Source organism: Salmo trutta, chromosome 28, assembly GCF_901001165.1.
Source record: "Salmo trutta chromosome 28, fSalTru1.1, whole genome shotgun sequence".
Classification (NCBI taxonomy): Eukaryota; Metazoa; Chordata; class Actinopteri; order Salmoniformes; family Salmonidae; genus Salmo; species Salmo trutta.
The window spans coordinates 39,895,390-39,907,915 of record NC_042984.1 but is presented as its reverse complement, the minus strand read 5'-3'; the positions used below and the strand labels follow the sequence as shown (position 1 = coordinate 39,907,915).

Genomic DNA, 12,526 nt, shown 5'->3' with positions numbered 1-12,526 from the left:
TAGGTAATATACTGGTCATGGTTTCAAGTAGCCAGTTATATTAACTCCCTGTTAGTACTAGTAGCCTGTTATTTTAGTTCCCTGGTAGTACTAGTAGCCTGTTATTTTAGTTCCCTGGTAGTACTAGTAGCCAGTTATATTAGGTCCCTGTTAGTACTAGTAGCCTGTTATATTAAGTTCCTGGTATTACTAGTAGCCTGTTATATTAGGTCCCTGGTAGTACTAGTAGCCAGTTATATTAGGTCCCTGGTAGTACTAGTAGCCAGTTATATTAGGTCCCTGGTAGTACTAGTAGCCAGGTATATTAGGTCCCTGGTAGTACTAGTAGCCAGTCATATGAGGTCACTGTTATCATAGGCACCTGAGCAGTGAAGCAAAAAGAGCAGCTGCAAGTCCACTTTCACAAGATTTGCCCACTGGAACATTTCGCTTTCCTCCCGCACTACAATGTTTTGGTGCCATTAGAAAGCACTAGTTGCACCTCCTGGTGGTTAAAAGGAAAAGGTACCTGCAAAAGAAAATGGTTCATCTATTTTGTTGTGCCTTTACATGTGTATCGTTGTTTCATGTCCGAAGCACCCATGGTTGTGTTACATAACATTTGAGAAGCGTGCACCAGGAGCACATTTTGTCATTTCAACTTGCCTGTAAGAACCAGCATGTCTGATTAGGCTTCGCTGTGTCACCCATATGAAAATTAATATTTGGCAATATATGTATGCTACTGGGCATATATGGTGGAAATATATATGCTAATACACTGAAAAAATATATAAACGCAACATGTATAATCTTGGTCCCAGCTGAAATAAAAGATCCCAGAAATGTTCCACAGGCATAAAAATCGTATTTCTCTAAAATGTTTACATCCCTGTTCATGAGCATTTCTCCTTTGCCAAGATAATCCATCCACCTGACAGGTGTGGCATATCAAGATTAAAAAGCTGATTAAAAAGCATGATCATTACACAGGTGAACCTTGTGCTGGGGACAATAAAAGGCCACAAAAATGTTTTGCCGTTTTGTCACACAACACAGATGTCTCAAGTTTTGAAGGAGCGTGCAATTGGCATGCTGACTGCAGGAACGTCCACCAGAGTGGTTGCCAGATAATTACATTTTTTACCATAAGCTACCTCCAACGCTGTTTAAGAGAATTTGGCAGTAGTTCTAACCTGCCTGCAGACCACGTGTATGGCGTTGTGTGGACGAGCGATTTGCTTATGTCAACGTTGTGAACAGAGTGCCCCATAGTGGCAGTGGGGTTATGGTATGGGCATGCATAAGCTACGGACAACGAACACAATTGCATTTTATCGATGGCTATTTGAATGAACAGAGATACCGTGAAGAGATCCTGAGGCCCATTGTCGTGCCATTCATCCGCCACCATCATCTCATGTTTCAGCATGATAATGCACGGCCCCATGTCGCAAGGATCTGTGCACAATTCCTGGAAGCTGAAAATGTCCCACTTCTTCCAGGGCCTGCATACTCACCAGACATGTCACCCACTGAGCATGTTTGGGATGCTCTGGATCAATGTGTACGACAGCATGCTCCAGTTCCCGCCAATATCCATCAACTTCGCACAGCCATTGAAGAGGAGTGGAACAACATTCCACAGGCCACAATCAACAGCCTGATCAACTCTATGTGACTGAGATGTGTCATGCTCCATGAGGAAAATGGTGGTCACACCAGATACTGATTGGTTTTCTGATCCACTGGCCTATTTCGTTTTTTAAAAGTTGTCTGTGACCAACAGATGCATATCTGTATTCCCAGTCATGTGAAACCCATAGATTAGGGCCTAATACATGTATTTCAATTGACTGATTTCCTTATGACTGTAAAATCTTTGAAATTGTTGCATGTTGCGTTTTATTTTGCTTCAGTATCTATATAAGTACATACACTGAGTGTACAAAACATTTGGAACACCTTCCAAAAAATGATTTGCCCTCAGAACAGCCTCAATTCGTCGGGCATGGACTCAACAAGGCATCAACAGCGTTCCACAGGGATGCTGGCCCATGTTGACTCCAATGCTTCCCACAGTTGTGCAAAGTTGGCTGGATGTCCTTTGGGTGCTGGACCATTTTTGTTACACACAGGAAACTGTTGAGCGTGAAAAACTCAGCAGCGTTGGACTTCTTGACACACTCAAACGCAAACCGGTGAGCCTGGCACCTACCCACATTCAAAGGCACTTAAATATTTTGTCTTGGCCATTCACCCTCTGAATGGCACACATACACAATCCATGTCTCAGGTTTTAAAAATCCTTCTTTAACTTGTCTCCTCCCCTTCATCTACACTGATTGAAGTGGATGTAACTAGTGACATCAACAACAGATCATAGCTTTCACCTGGTCAGTCTGTCATGGAAAGAGCAGGTGTTCCTAATGTTTTGTACACTCAATGTATTTGTGTGTATGTATGCATTGGGCTTCATGGATTGTTTATTTGTATGTGTTGGGCTTTAGCTGAGATTATTCTTTCGAGTCCTGAATGCTGATTGGCTGACAGCCGTGCTATATCAGACTGTATACCACACGTATGACAAAACATGTATTTTTACTGCTCTAATTACATTGGTAACCACTTTATAATAGCAATAAGGCACCCCAGGGGTTTGTGAGATATGGCCAATACCATTGCTATAAAAAAAACAAAATTGCCTGGTAATGTTTATGTATCTTTCAAATTTTGGAATGTTCTCAAACCATTACTGTCCATGATATCGGCAAGCATACGGATTTCACATTTGGACCATTGGGGCGGGGGCAAAGGGCCGACCTGCAGATTTCAAGGCATTAATGTGAAAATATTGGAGTATGTGCATGCTATTTTGATTCCCAGTTACATTGTTTTTCCATTTTGTGCCAAATTGAAATTGTGCGAGCAATGATAGGACGGACCAAAGTATAGTTTACATTGTTTAAAGAATTTATCAGTCACTGAAGACCACCTCTTCCATGGCAATATGAGACACCATATTTCTCTTTATACTCAGCCAGAGGGCAGAAGAATCATGTCTAAACCGATTTAGGATGGGGAAAATGCTAGAGCCTGGAAATACAACTGAAAGTTTGGTACGGATAGTCCTCTTAAATATTTCCCTCTTTGAAAGTTTAAGTTTATCCGGAATCGTTTACCGTGCAATATACATTTTGAAACCACACTATGAAGTGTATCCCAATAGTCAGAAGGGGGAGCCATGGGAAGCATTGAACTACAGACATTCTGTGACAATATATTAATTTTGACAATAGATATTCTGCCGGTTATAGCAACTGGGATAGTAAAATGGCAAAGGCGAAATTGGATCGCCTTGTCTGCTGCTTCTAGTGATATTGCCTGTTATAACTATAGCTGAGGGATTGACATAGCATTTTAATCATATTAATGAAATTGGAGTCAATTACGATATGTTCCAAGACCAGAGATACTGTATGCCCATTCTAGTCTATCAAAAGCTTTTTCTGCATCGAGAGAGATAATACAGCCCAAGGCACTGTTGTTTTTAATGAAGTGTTTAAGATATGAAATAGTATATTTTTTTTAACAAACCCGCTTTGGTCCGTATGGAACAATTTGGGTAAGTAAATCTCGAGAAGGGGCGACAACATTTAAGAAAATAATGTATCTGTGTTTATCAAAGATAGGGGGCTATAGTGAGAATACTGGGTGGCATCTTTACCTTTTTTATTTTTTATAAAACGAAATTAGTACTATATTCACATCTCTCCCAAATGAACCTTTGTGAATGGCCTTGTTAATCATTGAGCAATAGTGGACCTAATTGATTCCAAAATGTTAAATAGACCTCAGGAGGAATACTGTCCCATTCAGGTGATTTGCCTTTATTTATGCTGCCCATTGTCCTTTTGAGTTCATTGAGAGAGATTTGGGCTCCCAGCGAGGTGGCTTATATTGAGAGAAGAGGAGTTTCTTAATTATTTTAGACCGGCTTGGTGTGGATTTACAATCAGAGGAGTACAATTCTTTATAGAAGCATGAGAATCTTTGATTCATTTGGGTTCTGATAGTAATTCCCCTGTTTCAGACTCAATAGTTGCTATATCAGCTAATGATCATTGCTGCATAGCTTGTTGGCCAGTAAACGACTAGGACAATTACCATGGAATGTTGAGTCTAACTCCGTCTTATCAATAAATTAAGTTCTGCCTTGACCTTGGACAGACTAACAGCTACCTGGTCTGAAAATAGTGTTTGTTGAGAACGCTCTAACGCAGTTAACAATAACGTCAAATACTTTATTACAGCATCGTCTCCCCTGGCAATATATAAAGTTGACAGTACCATGTAAGAGCGTGACGTGCTTCCTTTGAGCCTAAAACTAAGAAAACCCTCACGCAGCGTAGAGGGCTTACGATATTATAATATTGATGTTATTGAATTGGGACTGGAAAAACACTTGTGCACTTAAAATAGTGTGCACTCATGAGGAGTCGACTGTATATCATTAGTCCAAATTTTAAACAATATCATGAATAACTCGCATTAGGTCAAAATGGATTAAATATACTCTTGGACAGATGGAAGGACATTTTCTAGATAAAGTGGATAAGTATACATTTTTAACAAATCAGTAACATCAGTCACTCCATTTTCTCATCACCCTGAGAATGATATTTTTCCCATCCAGCTCTTCCTGTTTCTAATAAGGTGAAAACATCAACAGAACAGTGGATCGGTGAGATTCCCATAATAAATGCACTACTGCTGGTTCATTTCTTAATCATTTAAATCCAATAAAACTTTATGTACATAAAGAAATCGATACATTATGGATTTACTTCTGTAAAATGTTCTAAAATACACAGCATGAATGATCCACAGTTGATTTTTATTCCCATCTTCTGACAGAACATCTTAGTCCATTTTATCTTGTTTGTATGTTTTTTTACATGCTTCAGTAGGTTTACCTTCTGAGTGACTATTTTACCACAGACTGGGCAGCCATGTGATATCTCTCCTGTGTGAGTCAGTATATGCCTGGTTAGGTCCCCCTTCTTATTGAGGCTTTCCCCGCTGTCACCACAGCTAAATGATTTCTCTCCTGTGTGAGTCTGTAAATATGTTTGGTTAGGTTAGGGCTCTATATCGCTGAAGCATTACAGATTGCACAATAGAAAAAGCTTGTAAGTAAGTTGTATTCGGCGCACGTGACAAATAAACTTTGATTTGATTTGAGAAATGTTAAGGTAAATTCTGATTGAGCCGACGTATGCAGTGTTTATCGTGAATAGTCTCCGCTATCTCAGCAACATTGAAACGTAATGGCAATCACGCTGTAACGCTGAACTTCCAAAATACTGATTGAATAGAGCCCTTAGTCTTCGTAGTTAAACAATTCCAGCAGTCATCACATAAATGATTTCTCCCCTGTGAGAGTCCATATATGAATTCTCAGCTTCCCCTTACGATTGAAGCTTTTCCCGCAGTCACCACAGATAAATCTTTACTCTCCTGTGTGAGTCCGCATATGTGCAGTTAGGTGCTCCTTGCGAATGAAGCCTTTACCGCAGTCATCACAGCTAAATGGTTTCTCTCCTGTGTGAATCAGTATATGCCTCCTTAGATCCCTCTTCTGCCTGAAGCTTTTACAGCAAAAATGACAGCTAAAAGGTTTCTCTCCTGTGTGAGTCAGTATATGTCTTCCTAGGCCCCCCTTCTGATTGAAGCTCTTCCCACAGTCACCACAGCTAAATGGTTTCTCTCCTGTGTGAATACTCATGTGCCTAGACAGATGTCCTTTGTGTTTGAAGGTCTTGCCACAAAAGGGGCAGGTGCTGGGTTTCCCACCGTGACATAGTCGGGCATGGGCCTTCAGTTTACAGGTGGAGTTGTACTGTTTTTTGCAGAAGTGGCATTCACTGAGTCTCTTCTTGTCGAGATTCACATGCCTCTGCAGGCCCGCTTTCAGAGGAAACGTTTTGCCACAGTCACGGCAGCGGTAAGCTTTTATCGATATGGTGCTGGGTTTGGAACAGTGTTCCCCCATTGGTAGGTTCGGATCCAATGGTTGGCTGCTGTCATGTCCTAGTGGGTCGCTGCTTTTGGCTGAGCTGTGGCTGGACGCATTGTTTTGATTATCTGGAGGGTCACAGGGAATATCAAAACCCTTTAGGTGGGTCACAGTGCCAAAATGTTTAGGATGACTCTCTCTGTTCTCCACAGTCTGGGTTTGGGGAAGAGTCAAGGACCAAAGTGGGTCCTCCTGATCACATTCACTTTTCACACAAGGAGGAGTGAATACAAACTCTACGATATCAGCCTCCAGCCCTTGAAGCTGCTCTTCCTCCTGACTGGTCCTGACTTCCTCCTGTTCCTCTTTAATCTGTGTGGGCTTGTGATTCTCCTGCCCCAGACTGGGGCTCCACTCCTGCTCACAGTGCTGCTGCTCAGAGGGAACCTCCTCTTCAGAGACAGCGAGAGAGCGCTGCAGAGAGTCTGGAGGGAAAGAGGAGAAGTGATTATCGACAGGTGCCTATCATAAGTATTCACCCCCCCTGGATTTCTTCACATTGTAAAATGGATTTAATACCTTTTTGTTTTTGTCAACAATCCACACAAAATATGATTTAATGTCAAAGTGGAAGAACAAAATATATATATATTTTTTTTTAAATCAAACATAAATCTTTATTAGATAAATATTCACCCCCAAGCCAGTACATGTTAGAATCACCTTTGGCAGTGATTACAGCTGTGAGTCTTTCTGGGTAAGTCTCTAAGAGCTTTACACACCTGGATTGTGCAATATTTGCCCAATATATGACAAGTCTACAGTAACGGAATTATTACAGAGACTCCGATTTTTCACTTCAAAATGTTACGAAACAAAAAACATTTATTTCAAAGTTTAACAAACCATACAACTCTATGGACAAGGACTAATGAAAAACAATTTCCACTGAACATTTTACTGTGCAGATGCAAAGTTCGGTAACAAATTTTTTTTTTTATGTGACCACATTTTCCCAAAACTCTTAAATATCTGCTCTGAATCAAGATTCAGAGATGCCTGCAGCAAGAATGGGGTGTCAGCTATGACATGACACCTTGAGATTGAAAGAAATATATATTTTGGTTATTGAACTACAGTAAGTGAAGTGGATGTACATCCAGTAACATAATTATGGGTCCCTGATCTGAACCACACAAAACTGCATAATTATGGTTATCATTATCGTCATGGTGATGTATCCTGAATAGGCACACAAAAGGTAGAAATATGCAATACCCTCCGCCTCCAAGCAAACACAAATTTGGTTGGTAAGGACCAATCATAAATGTATATGTTTCACAAGTTTGGACATCACAGTACAGCACAGTAGAGTACAGGTCAGTAAAGTAGCTACATTCAGTACATTATACTCTACAGTACTGTACTGTGCTATCCAAACTTGTGAAACATAGACGTCTATGATTGGCTTAGATTTGGTCCGTCCATGGACGTCCGGTATCGGTCGGTGCTCATTGGGTGAGGATGCTTGCTACAGTAAATGGAAAGGGGGTAGGTGGTAGGTGTCAGATAGATCCAGGAGGGGGGGTCATTAACTGGAGAGTAGGGATGGGTATCGTTAAGATTTCAACGGTATTACTACTCTTACCGATACTGCTTATCGATCCAGTACTTTAACGCTATTCTGATTTTTTTACCAGAAAAAAAACACGAAACAAATTAAGAACAGAATTAACATTTCAGAAAATAAAGCAATGTCAAATAAATAAAATAAAAAATTACTTTCAGCAAAAGAAAAAGCAATATTTTTTAATAACAAATCACTATTATAGACTAATGTAGTGATGATGGTAATGTAAAACAAATGAAATAAACAATATTTTCCTGTAGAAGAAAAGATAGTGGTATAGAACAACACAGGTGGGGCATGCAGGTAGGCTGCAGAAGGACTAACAGTTCTTAGCAGTTCTTCTGGAGAAAGATCAACATATTTGCCTTCTCTGGCAGAAGTCGGGGCATCTCCTAGCTTATTGTGTTCCCTGCAGTAGAAAATACCCTCTCGCTAGGGGTGGAGGAGGCTTGAGCACAGAGGTAGCTTGTTGCAATGCTTGTGAGGAGGGGCAGAGTAGCTCTCTTCTCCAACCACCACATCACAGGATCTTCAGCCATGGGAATGGGAGGCAGGCCTTTGTAGAGCTCGACCTCTAGGTCAACACGCTCGCTGAGGGTGAGGGACGAGGTGTCCTGTTGGATCATCAACATCAACTCCCTGTCCTCCTCTGAGAACAGCTCCTCCAAGGCACTCCTTGTTTTGTACAATGGAGGGACTGTCTACTCCATTTCCTCTCCTACTCCTGTTGCTGGTGCACCGTGTCTGTCTGTTCCGACTCCTCTGACAGCCCTGGTGTTGCTCCTGTCACATTGGCCTCAACAGTTGCCTTCCTCAGCCTGTCCCAGGTGGTGTCACTCACCGGCCTCCCTTTACATCTGGGGTCCATTGATGTGGCCTCATCCTGATGGCGCTCGGAGAGGTTCTACCACACCTTCTCTTTGATGGTTGCCACAAACATTGTATCTTCATGCTTCACAGTGAAGTGCACTTCCAGTTTTTGGAGGATGGGTTTGATCTGTCCACAGGTGGCATTCTTGTCACATGACACACACAGTGAGGATGTATAGAGGATTCTCATGAGCTGGGCAAACTCCCCAGCCTTATGGAAGTCCTCGTCCTTCAGACGGTCCAGGCTGTCCTTGGTCATTGCTTTTCGCAGCCGTGGGTCCAGGGCTGCTGCTTGGATCGCTGGATACTGCTCCATGAATCTCTCTATCATTAGATAGAGCGAGTTCCATCTGGTCTCTACATCAAGGATGAGTGAGTGTTGCGGAAGGCCTGAAACAATTAAAAACAACTTACACTTCTTTTACCGCACACTTGAATATTGAATTAAATTGTTAAATGTGGAAATGTCAAAATAATACTTTAATAGATTGAACTGGCTTCTTACCAAGGAGCTGCTGCTTTTCCCTCAAGACTGTTTTGGACATCGAGGATCTCTTGAACCACACGACCACTGCTCTGCTTCAGGCTGCCCATTTAGTAGATTTTCTGCACAGCCAGATTCAATGTGCGCACAAAGCATCCTATTTTTAGGATGTGTAGCGTCTTGATGGCAACATCCATATTGCCAGAATTATCAACAGTCCCGGCTACAATCTTGCTCGGCTCTATCTCAAACTCTTCCAGAATGTCGGAGACCTCCTCTGCCACTACTTCGCCAGTTTGCGATTTGTACACCGCCCTGGTGGAGGACCTTCTGTTTTTACACTGCCCTGGCTTGTGTAGTGCACTGTAACAGTGAGGTAGTGGTCCTGACAGAGGCTGGTCCACCCATCTGATGTGATGGCCAGCTTTGCCACGTCCTTCAGCTCAGTGATCACTTTTCTACACCATACCAGGTAGGAATGAATGTGTCACCGAGGTAACTCCTGGAGGGAGGGGTATATTTGGAGTTGAGTACCTTGCTCATCTCCCTACAGTAAAACAAAATGAGAATTCAACACATGAAAACTATCATTATTTAATTATTGTGTATTGTGGAGTGATGGGACTAACATACAACCCTTTTATACTACGGTTCCCTAAACATGAATACAACTCTATGTACTGACAGACTGTTACCTAAAGCCCTTGGACTCCACTGTTGCAAAGGGGTGTAAGCCTTTCACTATGAACTTGGTCACTGCTAGGTGGCACTCATTCACCCTCTCCTCAGTCATCCTCCCACTAGCTGCCAGCGTGAAGGGGCTTTGGGCTTGTCTTTGGCTTGGACCAGCAGTATTAGAGGGAGGAGTGGGTTGGTTCATTGTAGCTGCAACTTTAATAAAAAAGTTGCAACATCTTTAAATGGGTGATTGAATTTATGAACATAGCTAAATAATCAGCTGGCTAATGGTTACTTTTGATCATGAACCCATTTTCGCATAATCTAGTTAACTCCGTGTGTGGGCTCTAGGCTGCTAGCATACATACCTAAACAGAGATCGGGCAGCGAGAGATGAACTACGAGCTAGGCAGTCAAAGTGTGCATTTCTCTGCACATGATGCACTTTCCGTAGATGTTTGGACAGATTTGCTTGTAAGGGCGGAAACACGAGCAAGTCTTGTTGCATTTGTGGCAACAGACATTGTCAGCATTGACTCTGGTGATGTGTAACCACACTTTGAACATTTAGTTCTCTCCGCCATCGTCCTAATTAAGAGCAGGGTCTTGTGTGTGTGTGTGTGTGTGTTCTGTAGCGTGTGAGAGACAGGCTCCGCGTGAGAGAGATCTCTCTTCTGGATTGCAAAAATGCATCATAGACGAATGTCTTCATCTTATTGCAAATTAGAAACGGTTGGTGAGATAAAATGTGCAAGATAACGTTTATGTAGAAATAATAAATAGGAAATGTATTTTCTTAAATTCTCCAGTACCGAAAGCAGAACCGATAACGTAAGAGCTTATCAATACTACGGTCTTTCATAATTTAGCCCCGGGGCCCGTTTAATACGGTGTTTCCGTACCCATCCCTACTGGAGAGAGAGAGAAAATAGAGGGAGTGTGAGGGGTTCTCCAGACTGTTTTCACAGTCTTGTTTTGACCACCAGATGTCAGAAAGAGAAAGAAAACAGTTGAGCTGAACATAACAGTATGCCAGTGGAAGGGAGGATAGTAGCAGGTGACCCAATTCTAGTTTGTGACTATGATTTCTCATTGTAGCCAATTCAATTGGAAAATGATTGAAAAATGTCTTAAATTTCTAAAAGAAAATATAGACTTCATTTGATTTCATTTGACATGCTCTTATGAACTTAAACATGTTGGTGCTCATGGGTCCTTTTACATGGAAATGCCCATGCCCATAACATGACGCAGCCACCACTGTGCTTGAAAATATGGAGAGTGGTACTCAGTGATGTGTTGTGTTGGATTTGCACCAAACAAAACACTTTGTATTCAGGACAAAAAGTGAATTCCTTTGCCACATTTTTTGCAGTATTACTTTAGTGCCTTGTTACAAACAGGATGCGTGTTTTGGAATCTTTGTATTCTGTACAGGCTTCCTTTTCACTCTGTCAATTAGGTTAGTATTGTGGAGTAACTACAATGTTGTTGATCCATCCTCAGTTCTACCACAGCCATTCAACTCTGTTTTAAAGTCACCATTGACCTCACGCTGAAATTCCTGGTTTCCTTCCTCTCTGGCAAGGATACCTGTTTTTTTTGTAGTGACTGTGTGTATTGATACACCATCCAAAGCCACATTTTATAAGCCTAAAAATAACTAAGAATTTAAGCATATGTACTTTGGATGGTGCCCATATTGATCGTGTTCCTGTTTACCAATACCTGGGAATCTGGATATAAGAAAAGCTGTCTTTTAAAAAAGCATATTGATGCGTTAGTTAAGAACACGAGTATAAAAATTGACTTATTTTATAGAAATAGGACCCGCCTCTCGCTAAATAGGAGGAAGCAGATTATTCAGTCGACGTTCCTACCGGCCCTAGACTATGGTGACATCATCTATACGAGCGCAGCTGCCGCTTCATTAAAGCCGTTAGATGCCATTTATCATAGCGCACTGAACTTTTAATACGGGCAACGGTCTCACTGCATTCTCTACCAGAAATTTGGTTGGCCCTCTTTGATGTCACGTAGATTGATACATGGCTATGTTTTCATTTCAACCCTTTTACAAAAAGGCCCACTGCACCCAACATCATAACTACACTTTAGACATACGAGTTACCACACCCTGGGTCTCAGGGATGGCTAAGTCTTGAAATTCCCTTCGGTCTCTACTGATTTAGGTAAATCCGCTTATTTGTGAAACAATCTTCAAAACGTTCTTAAATGTGATGTTCTGGTGCCTCTAGGTCAATTTAGAAAGCTGATGGAGGACCTTATTACTGATGTATGGGTTAGTTTTTTTGACCGTGTTTTTCTTTCTGCTTGAATTTTGTATTTATATTTTGACGTGTGTAATTTCTGTAATTCATCTATAAAAAAAGAGACATTGGTCTCAGTATGATTCCCTAATAAAATAAAGGTTAAATAAATGTACAATTATTAATATCTTCATCATGCTCAAAGGAATACTCAGTGTCCGCGTTTTACATGTTTACCAATATACTAAATCGGTGCCCTTCTTTGCAAGGTATGGAAAAGCTCCCTGGTCTTTGATTTAACCTGTGCTTGAAATCCACTACATGACTGAGGGACCTTACAGATAATTGTATGTGTGGGGTACAGAGATGGGGTAGTCATTTAAAAATCATGTTAACATCTATTATTGCTACTTATGTGATTGTGAACTTTTTCTTTTTTTATAATATATTTTTTTCTTACATTTTTTTAAACATTTATAGAATTATTTTCACTTTGACATTGTGGAGTATTTTGTGTAGATCAGTGACAAAAAAAATAATCTTTGAAATCCAATTTGGGTTGAATACTTATAGGTAGACTGTATACATTGACATGC

General features: G+C 41.1%; 1 protein-coding gene across 2 annotated transcripts in view; it reads right to left on the bottom strand.

The window, feature by feature from the left end:
• Window positions 1-4,756: 4,756 nt before the first annotated feature.
• The window catches only part of LOC115166219 (zinc finger protein 41), a 35,665-nt gene continuing 27,895 nt past the window's right edge, over window positions 4,757-12,526 (bottom strand). Inside the window, exons 2-3 of one of the 2 annotated variants that reach the window (XM_029720034.1) lie at window positions 9,004-9,529; window positions 8,356-8,888 (exon numbers count right to left, since the gene is read on the bottom strand). In XM_029720034.1, coding sequence (XP_029575894.1) covers window positions 8,533-8,888; window positions 9,004-9,043 — 396 coding nt within the window. In that variant the 5' untranslated portion in view covers window positions 9,044-9,529 and the 3' untranslated portion in view covers window positions 8,356-8,532. Of the gene's footprint in view, window positions 6,484-8,355; window positions 8,889-9,003; window positions 9,530-12,526 lie in introns of those variants that run through there. The other variant, XM_029720033.1, reaches the window with a different exon arrangement.